Raw genomic sequence first — 18,016 nt, 5'->3', positions numbered from 1 at the left:
GAATTTCATGCCATAATGATCCTGGCTGAATTGTCTGAGACATTTCCAAAAGAGATCTTTAAACAAAATGTTTTTGCATGATATAATGATTGGGTCTCCATTCTTTTATATATAAAAAATAAGTATATTGATATCGGAGTTAATAACATCAGTTCCAATTAAGTTAGATGCACCATTTTTTACCCAAATAATCCTGAATAGTTTATCTAAAAGTTTGCTTAAATAAATATATTTAAAAAAACAAAAAATCTGTATGATACGGGCATGTGGGGCATGAATGGAGCTGTGGATTACAGTGAAGACTGAAATTTTCCACTCTTCATTGGGGAAATTTTCCTTAGTCTAAACAATGCATCTCACACGGAGCTGTATATGTTTACGCAAGCACCATTGTACACATGCAATATATTGTTAATACTGTAAGCAAAATATAATGTATACTACTACAATACTGTATATACAGTACTGTACTGTACTCACCAGCAGATGCTGTCATGTTGAACCTAGAGTAGGCAGACACTGTCCACTCAGCAGAATGTAATGTGTAACTGTAATCACGTCTTATCACTTGTGATGGAGGTGGGGTGGAGAATTTGTGGGTCATGTTACTGATCTGACCTGATGCAGTGTCAGGTCACCCAGTGTAGGGGTGGGGGATTAGTGGATCTTATGATCTGAAGATGTCTTGACTACAGATGAAAGCTAAGTGTTTCCCATTTACTGAATGTGCAGTATAGTATACATAACTGTAGTCACTTTAACACTATATTCTTGGTTGATTTTGTTTTAGTACAGTTATGTACGGTACTGCACAACGTGAATGCAAAAACAGCAGCTAGTGAGGGAACAACCTTCTATAATCACAGCAGAATATGAACTAAGCAATCCCAACAGCTAGGTCACCCACACATATGGCTTGTGCGGATGCGCTGGAGCATGACGCACTCTCTCAGAACTCTCGGAAAAGTTATTCCCAGGTCCCAAATTGAGAGGTTTTCTCTGAGTTTTCTAAGTTAATTAACCTGATTTTCAACCTCGGAAACTCATTCACAGGCTCAGAATTGAGAAAATTTAGAGAAAAAAATCTGAAACAATTTCAATTCCATTTATTCGAGATTTCTGGTTAACGTAAATATTTATTTATTCTATAATTATCATTCTATATTTTATTTAATGATTAGTGAAATATTAGAGGTTTTATAATGACCTTCAGTTATCCAAATTGGCTCTGGTCCTAAGCTTTACAGATTTTTTAAATGTAACCTGTATTCTTTTACTTTATTTTTAAGAAACAGATTTTGGAATAATAGCTACTACTTGTTCTCATTTTACACTCCCTATATACAGGGTGTCCCCCCAATTTTTTTTTTAGATATTGCTAAGATTTTTATGGAGATTGATTGAATGTTTGTCCTCACTTGTGGGAGACCTCACACATCAACAAGTGAGGTGCTTATTTTACTGTTATAATACAAGCATTATCTTGATCTGCATGAAGAATCTGTAAGGCAGAGTGTATACATTTTTCTGAGACTCCCTTTTGTGATGTTTTATTAGAATACAGTACAGTAATAACTTTTCTTTGTTTTTGTTTTACAGCGCATTGAGCGAGAAGCCACTTTTCGGTACCAGACATTAACTGTTCCTGATGACAGAGCTTCAAATGTTGTATTTGCCAATGGTTATCTAATTCATCACTCAGCAGAAGAATTTCCAGCAGCAGCTAAGGTAAAAACAGGGTTTAGTAGACTAGTACTGTACAGTATAGAATTGCTCTTTTTCATTTTGCTCAATAAGGTTTTAATAGATAGCAAGAGTGTGTGTGTGTGTATTAATAATAATAATTAATGGGGAGGGGCGGTTGTTTTTCCAAAGCTTTCATTAGAGAAAGGAAAAGGAACATACAGTGAACATATAAATTAATTTTTACAGTGGAGGTCACATGCACTGAGGTGTTGAACTCATTCACTACTTGGTGTCGTAGCGTCATGGGGGCGCAGGACCTCACTCACTGAGGTGGTGTACGATCAGGTGTGGTCCCAGGCCTCCCTATCGTGGACGGATTAACACATCACTGCTTGTTGTTGGGTCGCATGGCCAGTTATCACTGGGTACCTGGGACCTCACTGTGTGAAAATTAACTTGAGTACAACTCTTAGTTATTACTCTTATTATTTAACGTTTTTGCTGACTTAAGCACCTTTCAACACTGGTTCCACTCCTTTATGGAATGAAATTGTAACTTATGGCAAGAACTTGCTGATATTCCGGTCGGGAGGAGGGAGTTGGGGTTATGGAGCCTTGGCCACAGATGGGAGATTTCACTCACACAGTCTTATCTCTTGTGCTTTTATTACTTGCAGGTGTTTGAAGAGAAACTTTCTCACTGGACCTTAAAACCGATAACAATGACAGAGATAGGAAAGGCTCAAGGTGACCTCACGTGTTGTTCCATTCTCATACGCAAGACTCGACACCTCAAGAACATCATGTGAAATTGACAGAAGTCGTACATTACTGTTAAGCACATCGGAAAGTTACACGGACAGGTAATGTATAGAAAACAAAACCCGTTATTGACAAGAACAAGTGACTTACAACTTGTAACTCTGCCATATACTGTACTGTACTCTGTGAGTAACTCTTGCATTAACAACATAGAACATTCCAATGCCTTCTATAATCCAGGATACTTATAGGGTAGAAATTTACTTTGGTAGGTAGGAAAACAGGCTAATATTATTTCACAGTTTTAACAAGAATATTAATATACAACACGAACACTAGATTTATTTTTTGTTGGTTATGTATGATTTTTCAACTTATAAACCAGCAAAATTATTTCATAGTTATTCATTACTGTTTCAGAGATTATTAAAGTCAGTTCAAATTGAAAAATAAATTCAGTAAATGGTTCAAACTATCTGTCCTGTCATAAAGGCAACCATATCTAGTTTTTCTTAAAAGTCATTAATTACAATGTGTGTTTTGGTTAATACTTCCATTGGTACTGTATAGGGTTTCCAATGTACTAACTTCCTTTTATGGATTTGTTTATTTTGTAATTCTACAACTGATTGCTGGTCTGTGTCCACATTCTTATTTTCCAAGATAATACAAGAGGTGCATTAAGATGTGCTGAAGTCATTGTAGGTTTAGTTTACCTACTCATGCATTGCTTGTTATTTTTAGCACTCAGAAGATGATGATAATTTCTTACTGAGTCTGGAAGTTATTTTTATGTATACCAAATGTGCATGCTAGTACAGGTATTGCAACTCAACAAAAGGTGACTAATTTTAGAAGAACAGAGAACTTGTCATTTTAGTGAGCTGTATTATTACAGTGTTTGTTTTGGCAAAGTATTTGTAATTTTTAAAGAAAAACTGTTAGTTATCAACATAACTATAACTGATTTTTTCTAGAAGGCACCAAAGAGTAGATATTATGTGCTGCACATATCACTTGAGTACAGTAGTACCATATATTCTTCTGCTGTATGTATAGGATCATGTAACGGTTCAGTCCAGGAGGCAAATTAACCAATATCACATCACTGCTAATTTTGTTATTCATTTTCTCAAAACCATTTTGCCCCTCGCAGGATTTGGCAGCTATAGGATTTAGACAAACGGTGAGAAAGTTTGCGATCACAGAAATCAAGATTATAAGGTTTTGATAAATCCTGAATTCTGTGAAATACCCTGATGCTTGTAGGGGGTCCTTAATAGTTTAGGAAAGGTATACAGTATATAGAATCACTGAAATTACCTACAAGTTTTCTTAGTTACTGACTTCTAGTTTAAAGGTGCAAAATTTTAGAAGTTTTCTTAATTATTTTAAGGTGCTAAGCTTTATCATCGCTTTGAATAGTACTTTTTATAGTAAGATTATTTAAGTTTATTGATATATATTGTTGCTCATGAAATTTATTGGATGCTTTTGCAGCTGAAAGACTATAATTGCTACTACATTCACAGAACTATAAAATATTTTCATCTATAGTACAATACCTTGAATTATAGATTATTTGTAATGATTTATTGCATGATGTATTTTTGTCTAAAGTTTTATGGTACTAAACGAGTAATAATTTTGTACAAGGATTTTAACAAATTGTCTGTTATCTTTCAAATCTTTAGTAACTGGGAAAGTTGTCGATATAAAAAAAAGGGGAATCTCTCAGAATCATGTCCTTTTACGTGCATATAAGTTTAATTAAATAATGACGTTAACTCGGTTAGGATTGTGGATACTTGTCTCCCTGTGTCTGCTTGTGTGACTTAGTAGAGGAATAAGTTATTATATCGACATATTATTCTGTTGTATGGTGGCCACAATCCCTTAGGTGAAATTTATCTTGAATTGTTTTTTGTCCATTTTAAAATGCTTAATGGGAGAAAAAAGGAAATTTATGTGGTATATCCTATTGTGTGTATTCATTTGTATCTACCTACTTACCAGTATCTGCTTCATGCTGATTTGAATATTAATACAGTATAGGAATTACAAACTTGTCAATTTTCACAAAGTGATACATGTCCTGTTCTCAGGAATGAGTTTGTTTAGTGCATATGCTTGATCCAGGTGTTTTCTTGAAGTGTTAAAAATTATTCTCAGATGATATAATGATGCAGACTTATTGTTTAATGGTTCAGATATACTGTACAGCTGTTGATATGTGTCTTGACTCACAATGATGTATTTTGTGGTCTGCTTAAAATGAGTGATATGACCAGATAGAGGCTGCAATGCCAGAGTAGAAAGGGTAAATGAACTGTGTGCACATGTATAGTTGTCCCTTTGGTTGTCCACTAGCAGTGACATCCTTCAGACCTGCCAGCTAGGTAATGGTGAGATGAGTCTCGTAGACTTGGAGCTGCGGTGCACCACAATCCAACATGACCTGACCTTGCCAGAGATGCACACTACACTGCCATGATTGTGTCCCTCACACTCCACAACATCCCCACACTGCCCTTGGTAAAATCCAGGGATCTTTGACAACCTGTCATCATTACAGATATTTTTGAGGCAACGTCACTTCCAGTGTTGGTCTGTGTTGTTCCTGCTAATTTTAAGCTTATCACATCCAAGGCATATTTCCATACAACTTTTTTTATTGCAACAAGAATCATAGTTTCTTCATTTTACATTTGAGGTTAATTTCCCCTTTGAATCTTACACACCACATGTGGCCTCTTAGCTGTACAGTATTGGGTCATGAAGACCTCTTATTGCCATTGTTATTGGACAGTTCATTGTACATTGGATCTGATGATTATGATTGGAAGTCACCATGCCTGTTGGATCTAACACAAAGGTACAGTACTTCTAGCTTTTTAACTTGTCAGCTCAAGTTTTATCTGGAATTAAGGAATCTAAGAATTTAATATTTTTACAGATTTGTCTGGAGTATTTTTTTTTCTTTACTTATTAAATACCTTTCACAGTAGTGGTTTCAATTTCTAATATGAAAAAAAAAAAATTTGTTTGAATGATATACTAAGACCATTGTGAACCCTTAGTTGGTAAAACTGTAAATAAGGAATTGGATGCCCAAAAAAAAAAGTTGGGAATTTTTTTATATATCTGCTATTACTCTGATGCCATATACCATAGGGGAATGATAATTGCAGTAGCTTCCCCAGAGCTTTGCATAGTAAGGCTAATATTATCATCTGTTTTGTAATAACAAAATACATTGGGTGAAATTTGTATTTTATAGGTACAGTATTAGTGAAATAATAACATTAATAAGGTACTTTCCTATATGGCTTATAGCTCATTAGACTCACACTCTGTCAGTTCAGTTCAATGAGAAAATTTATTCAAAAACATCATACAAGTACAGGTACAGTGCGGGTTAGGTTCAAGTACAGGTACAGTGAGGGTTAGGTTCAAGTACAGGTACAGTGAGGGTTAGGTTCAAGTACAGGTACAGTGACTTCAATTAATAGGACTAGGCAGAGATTTCCATACTCTGGGGTAATACAGCCAGCCACTCTTTGTATCAGAGTCATTACTGTTCAATTACTTTGCTACTTGGAAATCAACTAATTTCTTAAATGACACCAGGTTGCTCTAACATTGTTGTACTTGATCCTTCACTGTGTCTTTTATTAAAAAAACAAAGCAAAAACAATCCCAAGTTACTCTGAAGTAAGTACTACTACATATTTCTATACAAGGAGTTAGGTTAGTGACACAGACACATAGACCTCTCACGTGTAGAAACAAAGCACGTCATGCCATTAGTGTTAAGCATGAAAGACGCCACCAGTGCCACGTTTGTCTAGGCATTGTCATCGTAGTGCCGTGATATGTATAAAAAAATTGCCTCCATGTGTATATCCAATCTCATGTCCTGTATTTGTGTATATCTCAGTATCAACAGTGAATAATCTACTGTGTGTGTGAGTGGTAACCAGTTCATGTTGAGGTTCATCCCTCATTGTTATGTGAAGTAGCCTCTTATCTTGAAAAGTGCCTCAGGATTTATGTCGAGGAAGAATTTCTCTAGATACAGTACATACATATAATCTTATATATACAATATACTCTCGATTTAACGGAATCCAATATATCAAACTCACGATTTAGCGGAAGGATCTTTTTCCGTTGTTTTTTGCTCAATTTAGTGAACTAGTTCACTAAATTGAGATTAATTCTGTTAATATGCTCACACCTACGGAGACACCTCAGAAACACATGATAGGTACATAGAAACATTATTAATGACTTACCTTAAACTATGGGGTTCGGTAATTGTTTTAAATTTTGTCTTATTTCCAAACTTTTTCCCGGTTAATAGCCATTCTCTTTTGACTTTCTTCCCCACACCACTTCCTTTCTGAGATACTTTCGGCATGATGTCTAAGCACAGTAGTAAGTTGACCGAGAGGTGGCAGTGAAACAACACACGTTGACAGTAGACACCAACTGAGCGAATGTAAACAAACTCCATGTACCAAGTGACGCATTTGGTGCAGAATTTAATGGAATCTCGCTTGATTTAGTGAACTAGTTCACTAAATCGTGCAAAAATAACGGAAATTCAATTTTGCGGAAATCTAAATTTAACGGAAAGGGGTGGCTTGAATTAGTTCGTTAAATCGAGAAAATGCTGTATTGGGCCATGAGAAGAATTGTGTTTCTCCAATTTGTCAGTCAACACTATTTTTATGCTGCCAACCCAAAATTTCTCTTCAATAAATAAGTATTGTACAGGCTGTGAGTAAATGAGACCATTAAATGTGAAAAAAAGGCCCGTGTCAAATATACTACTGGGTACTTGTTATAAAGTTAAGGAAATATGGTGTAAATGCAGACATATTTACATCCAATTACAGTTTAACACTATTTGGGTCGCACAAACAGTTACACAAAATAAAACATAAAGAATGACCTCTACAGTATATTGTATTTTCTTCAAAACTAATAAGGAAAATGCACACAGTTTTATTTCTGTCTTGTCTAGGTAATTTTTTAGGTGAAGGTATTATTTAATAGCTCTTAATTTTCATTGCAAATTGAATTAGTAGCATTTGGTGAAATACATCATTCAGGTCTCTTATCCATGGCCACACTTACGCTATAATATAGTAACACCTAGGAAGATATTGTACAGTATAAGCAGAACTGTGGAAAGGACATTACTGCACTTGTAAAGTGTAAATGATTTATGTTGTAGGTGGAAGGTTTATGTAATTTGAGTTATGTGTTGTGTGTATGGACAGGAAGTTAGGTGTTGGTGTGTAAATGTTCCCGAAGTCCCAGAAGAATATTTTTTGGCAAGGTTCTTTGACTATCATTATCGCTTTCTTTGTAAAAATGCAGGATTACATATTTCGTCTGAAATATGAATGAAAATTTAATTGTCCCCTTAATAATTTGATAAGTAGTTTGTATTCTGTGTATTTTGTATGAACTCAAGTGCAGGTTATTTTCTTGGAATTTTAAATAATAGAAATTTGATACATACATTACTATAATTCCATTTTGTATTAATTCGCATTGTGAAATGTTCATATTTGTCATGCACAGTTTTACACATGTTGAAAAAGGCTGTTAACACTTCACATCATAGGTGATAGCATTTCAGGAGAGCATTTCACTTCAAAGGAATATATTTTATTGTTACAGTATTCGTTGTATGATAAACAACGTCTTGAAGGTGGATAATCACGAGTGAGTGTTATAAGGCTGTGACTTTATTTAACATGGGGCAAAATAATTGGTGTTGCATCTCATTTTGCAGCCGGTGATTTCCCCTGCTAGTGAAGCAAGTTTAAAATATGACAGCTGTGTTTGTAGTTTTTCATTGCTCAGTAGATTTTTTATTATGCTTTTAAATACATTATCACCCTACACATGATAATCCTTCACCATTATGTACTGCAATTAACAGGCAAAATAATTTATTATTTTCAACATTCTTGTTCCACATGAATTATTGGCAGTTGTTAAAATGCACCATACGCATGACCACACAACTTACTTATGCTTGTTAATGGAAGAATTATCAGCTGAATGTGTCTTTGTTCTATTGTTTCCCAATCTTTCTGAATTGAAATTACTGTTGTAGTTAAGCTGACACTGTTTAGGATGGCCTCTAATAAATCTAGAACATTGTTACTGAGGTTGACAAGTTCAGTTTGTGAAGGTAATTGTTTAGATGTGATATTGGAATAAGTCATTTAGAAAATCAAGTTAGTTTCAGTGTTTGTGTACTGCAGAGATAATTCATACAGTTATCTGAAAGGTTTTTGGTTTTACATTTATCATCATATAACTTTCACTTATGAGCAGTATTGGAAAGTGGCTAAGAATCATGTTGTCACTGCATGTTAAACCTCTTGTCTATGTTACTGTTTGTTATGGTAAAAAGTACAGACTCAGCTTAACCATGTAAATTATGTTAAGTCGTGTACATTAATTTATTTGGGGTTTTTAAGAAGATTTTAAGGTAATATTTTGGAACCCTGTTATGGAATCCTATTTTCACCCTAGACAAAATTTATTTACAGTTCACATTAGTGTACTGTATTTACAATTTCCCCAGTATCAATTGGAATGTAATTGGTGAATAGGACAGGATCTATTGTGTACAGTACAGTGTGTGTGTTACAGTGAAGCCTTACATATGTGGAAATCTGGAGTCCTACAGTATGTGCAGGAATCTTGCACCTGCAGAAATTTTTTTATATGATTAGGATTCTCTAATCTATCAGTTTTACAAGTGTGTTTCTTCATCCCTGCCAATGATATGAGGCTTCATGAGAAGGAAGGGTGAAAATGCCCAAGTTTCATTTTGATTTAAAATGCATTTAAAGTTAATAAATGCGTAATTAACTCAAATATCACTAAATTTACATGATTTTGGTGTTATTATTTATTGTGTGAACAAAACTTTTGTTGTCTTTAGAAATATTAAGCAATGTGCTGATTTATTTTAAATTTTACAATAATGGAGTGGAAACAGGCATGTTAACAATACATGAGTGAAGCAAGAGACTGCATGTGCTAATATGACACTCACTGACTGGATGGTAGCTTGGAGGCTATTGGCTGTAGCCCTTTCTACTCAGTAAGCTAGACATGACATCACACCATGCTTAGGAATTGTGCATCAATTTTGTCTCTTATACTACCTGGGATGAAGGTTAATTTTGCCATAACTCACCCCACCACCTCACTCTACAAGTTTCAGCCTGAGAGGGAAAGAGAAAACAGAAAATTGACAAGGTGGTAAGTTCGCCCTTCCTTCTTGCTACGTCTCATATGTCAAGTTTCATTTATTTCATGCCCTTCAAAATTAAGTTTTTTTCTTTAAAATTAAGATATGTGGCAGATATAGTTATTCAGTTGGATTGTTGTGAGTATGATTGTGTTGAAGTTGTTTAATTCTTGGTACAATATTGTGGTGCTTTTTTACAAGGCTAGATTATTTATTTTTCTGTTTTGATTCAAGAACTTGAGTTGTTTCTTAAACATGATTTTTGTTTCAGCATTGAAGCATATTTTTTTTAATGACTTAAATGTGCAACCCCCCAATAAAAATTTGGGAACAGAAAGACCAAAATTATATTTGATGTTACCGTTTTTTACAAACTGGTTTATGTTTTGCATTGAATTTTTTTTTTCTTTGGTAGGTGTTAGTTAAGAAAACAAACAAACTATTTTTGGAAATAGTGACCAAAACTAGATTTGGTGCAAATCTTATGCTATGCAGTACTTTGGAAACTGCCATGACATGAGACAATTAATTAAATTTTCTTTTATTAACTAAAGTACTTGATGATCATCGTGCACATTGCTATGGAGAATATAGTTCTAGGACATGATACAGTATTTGTTAAATGAACTTGTGAAGGGAACTAGTGGGATTGAGCATAAGTGAAATATCAGACATGTTATTCCTGAGAATTCCCACCTTAAGGCATGTAGTCAGTAAGAGGTTCAGAGAGCTAAATGCAGTAACTGGAGATAGATAGCTTCAATTTGTAAAGTTATCACCTAATAGGACTGTCAGAGATTATGCAGATGTTTTGTTAGGTGCGAGGAGAGTACGTGTTGGGGTACTGTACGTCTTATTTACATGAAGGAAACAGAACAGGCTCGAGAGATTTTATTTCATAGGAGTGTGGATATTTTTGTGTTATTACTTCTATTCCCCGGGAGAGGCAGCGACGAGTGTAACGCCCGTATTATTAAACAACATCTTCCCTTGAAGAGCGTCCTCGTGTCGAAAACCGTATTTTTAAATTCAGCGCACGAAAGTGTGTGGTGGCGGGAAAATGAACTAATATTACTGAAATTTGAAGAGGTAGCTAGTAGCTGTTTTTTGTCACCCTCTTCATATTTGTTTTGTTAGTTTTATTTAATATTTACAATCAATATGATTAATGTACAAAGAAACGCATACCCGGTATTGATAATTTTATAAATCTATTTACTGTATTTAATTTTTTACATTATTGTTTTTACGGCCATATTATGACATTTGTGAAAGCTGTGTTTCCTGTCATATTACGACATTTGCTAAAGCTGTGCTTCCTGTCAGGTACTAATCAGGTAAACACATTTAAGGTTATTTATTAAACTTTTTAGCAGTTTTATATGTGAGTTTCTGTCTGGAAAATATAAACTGGCAACTTTCTTGCCTAGAAATATTAAAATGGATAGAGGCAAATTTCACTGAGAGAAAATCTTCACCAAACTTTTTGTGGCTTATATTAATAAAGTAAATTCATTTAAGTTACTTGTTGCAACTTTTTAGCAGTTTTTTAAGTGAGTTTCTGTATGGGAGCCAAATAAGTAGCCTCTACCTCCTATTAACTGAATTAAGTATGTTGTTTCGGAGATTGTAGTCATCTGCACCCTCTTTAATGTAACCCACTTCGCAACAAAATGCAATTTTTTCACTTATACTTTATTTTCATGCGCTCCCAAATCTTCTTTAATTGTTCTTCTGATCTCCGAGGCCCATATCCCTCAGCATTGAAACATGTTGCTATTCGCAACCATGCTTACTTCTTTAAAGCAACAAGCTTTCCATAAGTATCTTTTCCTCCCCAATCAGATGGACGAATAAATCACGTGCTCTCTGGGATATAGGACTTGCCCTTGAAGATTGGGAGATAAAAAATGTTCATGATGAGAGTGCAGTACTCTTAATTTTAGCGGCGACGAAGGTAAACAAACACACACGAGTAAGATGATCCATAATGCATCAGCAAAAAGATGACACATAATGCATCAGCGAAGTGGATAGTATTACCAGACCTACCCTACTTGGTCCCACACGAAGGGGAAGAGGTTCGAGCAATTAAAAATACCGCTTGAAAGAACAATCCCTTCAAGCAGACTATTCATCAGAGAGGGAAGATGTTTAATAATACGGGCGTAAGCGTTTGTGCTTGAAGTATTAAAATTTATTAGTTGAGTGTGCCATTTTACTGTAATGTATTTAAGTCTTGGATAAACATACTGGTTGGTGTAAGTAGAGATCATTGTTTTTAACTGAATGAGTATTTTCAGTAGTATAAATTTTTAGTAGAGAAGCCCAGCAATCATTTGAACTTGTGATGAATTAGTTCACTATTCTTAGAGTGTTTTGAATAACAGTGCTGGTGGTTAAGTTAAAAATATGTAAATACTAAACATAAAGGCCAAGTTAACACTATTAACTTGTTGGGTATACGGTAGTTAACTGCTGATCCATGTGCAGTAGCCATGATGAAAAAAATTTCTCTTTGTCACTGCATTTAATTATGTAAATTTCAGACATTTTGATAAAATTGAATCACTAATAATCTTTTCCTGCTTTAATAGGTAAGGTTTGTTATAGATTTAGTTCAACCTCTACCTTATGGTTACATTTTTCTGCTAATTTTATTACAAAAGATTTGATAATGTTTAAGATTTTAAATACATCTTAAATAAGGTTATGATACTTACAGCAAGATTAGTGGTATGGGCCGTACTTGATGATATTTCCTGGTACGAATTAAACAAGTAAAGAGAGGAACTTGGACTCTGCAAAACAGTATAATTATGCCCCTTCCATAGTATGAGGGGATATTATATTGTAGGATGTGTGTTGTACACCTTATATCCAGCAGTGCTCCTAATTCTAGTAATAATTTGATTACTCTATAGATTTCACTGTGGTTGTGGTTATGAAGATTACTGTGTATTTCCTGTTTCACTAAATTTGTGGATTAAAGTCGTATCTTATTCGGGATGCAGTCTGGCCGCTTTGGAGGGAGGTGGTTTAAGAGGTCCGTTTATAAGTGGGCGAAATGTTTGTGCAGGGGTTTACCTCCATCTTTACATGGTATGGAGTCATCATGGTGTTGAAGGTAGCACATTAAATTCCCAACAACAGAGCTTTTTTGTGTGTGTGGGGGAGAGGGTGTTGTAGTCTTGAACTCACAACACAGAGCCTGAGATTAGTTTTCAATCTTAGCCGAACTGGTTCTCTTACCCCCTCTGGTATTGTCAGACAGATACTAAAGTGGTCTAGGGCTGTTCAAAAGTTCAATCTGTATATGAAACACTGCAGTTCTTTTTAGAAGGATTCTGGATTTCATTAGGTGCTATTGTAGAGATTAAGCCAGCTAGTCATTGCTATTGACAGAAAAAAATGCCTTATAATCCAAATTGAGTCACATTGCATAAAATCTACTTTATGGGGTTATCATGTGATTATGTAGCAAAACATCCTGCAGCTTTTGATACCTACAGTACATCATATACAAAACTTGTCATATTGTTTCTTAGATTATTGTATTGGGCATATAGTTACCTTATCTCTACCCTCCCATTCTGGTCTCTTGGTACTAAAGTATTGCTCTCTCTCTCGTATATACACACACAATGCCGCAACATTCCTCTTTGGCACTGATTTTGATTCAGCTTTGTTTCATGGAGTACTTTAAATTCCATTGCTGAAATATTAGTCCTCAAAAAAAATTTCAGACTATACAGTAAGTAGCCAGTTGTTGACTATGACTTGACTATAAATTAATTTTTGCTTCCTATAATTATGTGCTGACCCATGTAGGTGTGGAAAATGTTGCTGATGATAGTTGTCATTTATGGATTACCCTACTGTTTAAATGTTCTGCAGTTTTACCATATCTGATTGAAACATTTACCTATTGGGGTGTCTAAAAAAAATTTATACACTGCCATATGAACGACTGCTTTCTTACAACAGCAACATTGCCCTTATTTTTTTTATATGTGAGGTCTGCCACAAGTTAGAACAATATTGCTGTTGTAATGCAATCATATCTGTTAGGCAGTATGTGTACCTTTATTTGAGACACCACGGATATGATCTGTCTATTTTGGAATTTTGTTATTTAGTTGACTAGTTATACTGTAAAGGATGGTTTTAGCAGTGTATGTTGAGGCTGGATTTAAGACCTATGTGTTTGTCTTTGTATCTTTCAGTAGTTAAGAAGTGAAACTGTTGAAGATAGTGTAGTACTTCACTGTTATTGATTATATTTCTCTTGGGTAGAAAATAGTCATAGAGACGGAATTTAGTTTTAGCTTTTCTTTTCTCTATAATATACAGTGGGACCAGTTGTGGACATAAGCAGCATTAGAACACATGAAGATTGGGCAGCCACACTTACATAACTTTATGATTAAATACCCTAATGCTAACCCAACCCAGACCCCTCTCCAAGTAGCGTTAGGGTGTTTAATCATAAGGTAAAATACTGTAATTTGTGGTACCTAAATTTCTTGTGATGGGATATTGTTACTCTTGTACCCAATAAGGTAAGAAGATGCAACAATTTCTGCCCAGGCCAAAAGTTTATATCCTTGTAGTGTTGGACTGAAGAGGCTAATATGTAACTTACCCACAGTCATTAGGAAGCATTGGTGTGCTAATTGTGCTCTGTAAGTGAAGTAAGCAATGAGCATTAAAAACCTTCATTGGACAGTATGTGCCCATACAAGAAAGTTGTAAGGTTGATTTGTCATTTACTAAAGAATAATAGGAAAGTTTTGTCACTTCTTTACCAATAATTATTTCATACCAGATATTAATAAGTATTGAAGGTTCTTTGTGTCAGTTGGCTTCTGTACTTGACAAACCTTGCATTTTATCCTAACCCTGTATGTTGAAAGGTAAGCACAGTATACTTTATTTGAAGGCCAGATATCCTCATTAACCTCTTGAAAATTAATCCTGGATTTGTCATGAGATACAGGATATCACTACAGTACGTATCTCTAAATTTTATATCTTGAAGTAAATAATTAGTGTAGTGTAGTGTAGTGAGGTATAGATAGACCTGCAGTTAAAGTTTACTTGGCTAACCTGCAACTGTTGCCTTAATGTAGCCTTCCGGTCAGATTCTTAGACATCCCCCGAGTTCCTGTGATATGTTCCACCCAGTCGGCACACCAACCCATACCACCATGTTTTAGTAAATTGGGTGTATTACTGAGTGGTGCTCCTCTCGGCTGATGTCTAAGGATAGGGCTTTTGTTGGATTAAGGAAAAAATATTTGATAAATATTTATTCTTTAAAACCTAGGTAAAAAATATATGAAAGATACCACAGTTTCAAGAAAACTCAAGGAGTGGTTGTATTTAAAAATAAATAAATTTGATGATTTTTTTTTTTATAGTACAGTACTCATTGTGTGACTTCTCTTTACATATTCGGACATAAATAATACTGTAGTGGTACATTTAAAAATTAGTCAAGACGGTTTATTTGGTATTGTTGTATACAGAATGGTTAGAAATACTGTAAATGAGAATGGAACTGTAGTATGAAAAATTGCTGTATAACACGTAAATGCCTTTTTGATAATCATATACATACTTGAGAGATTTTCACTTGAAGTTTTTAAGGAAATTATCTTGTCGTCTCATTGAAAACTCAGTAAAAATTTTTCTTCACTAACACATTAAACCACATTTAGGAAATTCACATGGTCAGATTTAACAATATGCCTTTAACACAATGCCCACTTATTGATTACATTTTTGTAACACTATTTAGAATATAAATGTTGCAGAGCTTATACTTGTACTAAACTTGGGGTTGGTGTGTTAGCCAAGAATGTGAAATCATCCGTCAGTTCTCCAGATCTACAGTAGATAGATTATACTGCACCAGCCTGTGCCCTCTATCCCTTCAACAGTATCTTGAATAACTAAAGAATTTAGTTTTATTGTTATTGGTTTACTGCATTCTGTCATTTTACATATCATTTCTTGCATAATTCAAAATAATCCATTTTATTGAAATCAAAATATCAGATACAGTATTATGGTTTAAGGTTAAATTCATAGAAGTTTAAGTAGCAAGAGTACAGAAGGCATAATATGAAGCTGAAATTGATCTTGGTGGCCAAAGCAAAAATGATGTGCTACAAATATATTCTTTATTTTATGCCCCCCAAAAGGCAGAAATTGGCCAGAGTGTAATGTAACTCAACAAATTGTCACACCATATTATTTTTTTTTCCTACAAATGAGTCACTTTCAACTGGTTACTTCATATGAGCATCTGAGGTATTGTGGAGGATGGTGGTACAGTTGTTTGTGGATCAAAATTTGCTTTCAAATGTTTTGTGTATGACATTGCCCAGGAACTGTGCTGATGATTATATTTGATGAACCTTTGGTGTATACAGTATCTTACTGTTGCATGATGTTGGTAACAACTAAACATCCCTGCTGTACTTTGTGTAGGTAATTCTTTAACTTCTATTTTCTGTGACTTACCCTCTAGGATTAATACATAACATATGCACTAACTTAATGTGGACCAAGATTCTTGTGTGTCTCAAGATTTTTGATATTGGATCAAGGATCTCGTTGTGGACGTAGAATCCCTCTCGAGTGCAAAGATCCTGACGGTAGCCAACAAACTGGCACTGATCAAGGTCCTTGTGCTTACCATTCAGCTATTGTACATTACGATGAAACACACCTCAGCTTGCCAACCAAAGCAGCTGTACTCACCTGTGCAGAAAGTGAAAAAGGACACTTTTATGCATAGCACTATTGTGAATAAAATATTGGGTCATATACCCTTATCTGCTTTCATACTTCAAAAATTTGTATGATCATAATTCAGTACAGTAATATGTTTTGGTCATACCCTTATCTGCTTTGGTACTTCAAAATCAACATAGGAATGCCATCTTTTTATTAATATTAATATTATTGTGAGATTATGTAAGGTAAACAGTGTATCATTTTCTCTTATTTGATAGCACAAAATGAGAGTGCCATAATTAATTAATTGCTAAGACTCTGAAAAAATTTCTTTTACCTTTTTAATATAATTATTTTTCATTAAAAGTATGTTACATAGACCTGAGGTAATTTATGTAATTATACAATAAAGCTAAAAACTTATTTTCTTTTTTATTTATGAACAAATAATCAGATTCTTTATTCAAGACATCTACAGGTTATGAGACCCACTGATCCCCCACCCCAACTCTACCGCAAATGAGAGAACATACATACATTGGGTGACCTAACATTGCATCAGGTCATGGTCTCTATAATCTCTTGTAATTTATATTACAGCTGCATAACAAAAAAAATAATCTCATGGTAGTACTGTATCTAAGTTTCTGTGGTATTGCACCACAGAAAATGGTAAAAGCTTCAAAGGGGTAATTTGTATACAGTACTGTATGTTGTTTTGTAGGGATTATAATGGTTGCCCCTTGTGTACAAAGATGGCCGGCCCAAAGGACACCTAGGCGTGAATTTTTTTAAGGTGTAGAGGCTGTTGCCAACACAACAACCACACACTGAGCTAACGAGTTGCATGACCCAGTGTCAAGGAATAGTCCAAGAAGACCGGACAACTCGCCAACTGCACTGACTAGCCATTACCCCAGAACACGATCCACAAATCGATTAACATCCAGGTCCCCAATTTCTGCTGGGTAAACAGAAGCAAATAGTGTAAAGAAATTTGCCCAGTGTTTCAACCTGTCCGGGGATCCGTAATTGTTTTGTTTGTTTCACAGGGTATTTATTGTAAATACGATTAAGGAACAAAAAACATGATGGTAATTATTTATTTATTTTATTTTATTTTATTATATGTTTTTATGGCCAATACTATACTGTATTATAAAAATTTCAAGAGCTTTAATTGTGTTTTGTTTTATTGCCAAGTGCAAGCTCGTTCTGCTGCTGTAGTCATCTCATCGTATAAACTGTTGGGCAAGCAATACAATAATTATGCATTACCTCTGCAGGAGGTAGGAATTGAAGGCTAACCCCATTAACTTTTTTATTAAATGTTTGAGCTAACTTGTATGTCTAACTTTCAACTTAGCAACCAGTAAAAAACAGTGAACTTCAAGTCTGTGAGATACAGGAGTTTGGGATGAGAATGAGGAGTTTGCCAGTCTCAGAGAGTAATCATTGTTATATGTCTGTATTTACATAGTGCAGTATCAAGACGTATGCTGTACATTTATTTTGTATCTAGTCCGGTGG

At 34.7% G+C, this 18,016-nt stretch overlaps 1 protein-coding gene across 1 annotated transcript in view; it reads left to right on the top strand.

Moving 5' to 3' along the window:
- The window catches only part of LOC121864617 (N(G),N(G)-dimethylarginine dimethylaminohydrolase 1-like), a 28,537-nt gene extending 11,628 nt beyond the window's left edge, over positions 1 to 16,909 (top strand). The window contains exons 6-7 of the mRNA XM_042363712.1: positions 1,600 to 1,728; positions 2,364 to 16,909. Of these exons, the coding sequence (XP_042219646.1) occupies positions 1,600 to 1,728; positions 2,364 to 2,495 (261 nt within the window). The 3' untranslated portion in view covers positions 2,496 to 16,909. The remainder of the gene's footprint in view (positions 1 to 1,599; positions 1,729 to 2,363) is intronic.
- Positions 16,910 to 18,016: the final 1,107 nt, after the last annotated feature.

The sequence above is a fragment of the Homarus americanus genome, unplaced genomic scaffold (assembly GCF_018991925.1).
Source record: "Homarus americanus isolate GMGI-L3 unplaced genomic scaffold, GMGI_Hamer_2.0 scaffold57965, whole genome shotgun sequence".
NCBI lineage: Eukaryota > Metazoa > Arthropoda > Malacostraca > Decapoda > Nephropidae > Homarus > Homarus americanus.
This window is presented reverse-complemented; position numbering and strand designations above follow the sequence as displayed.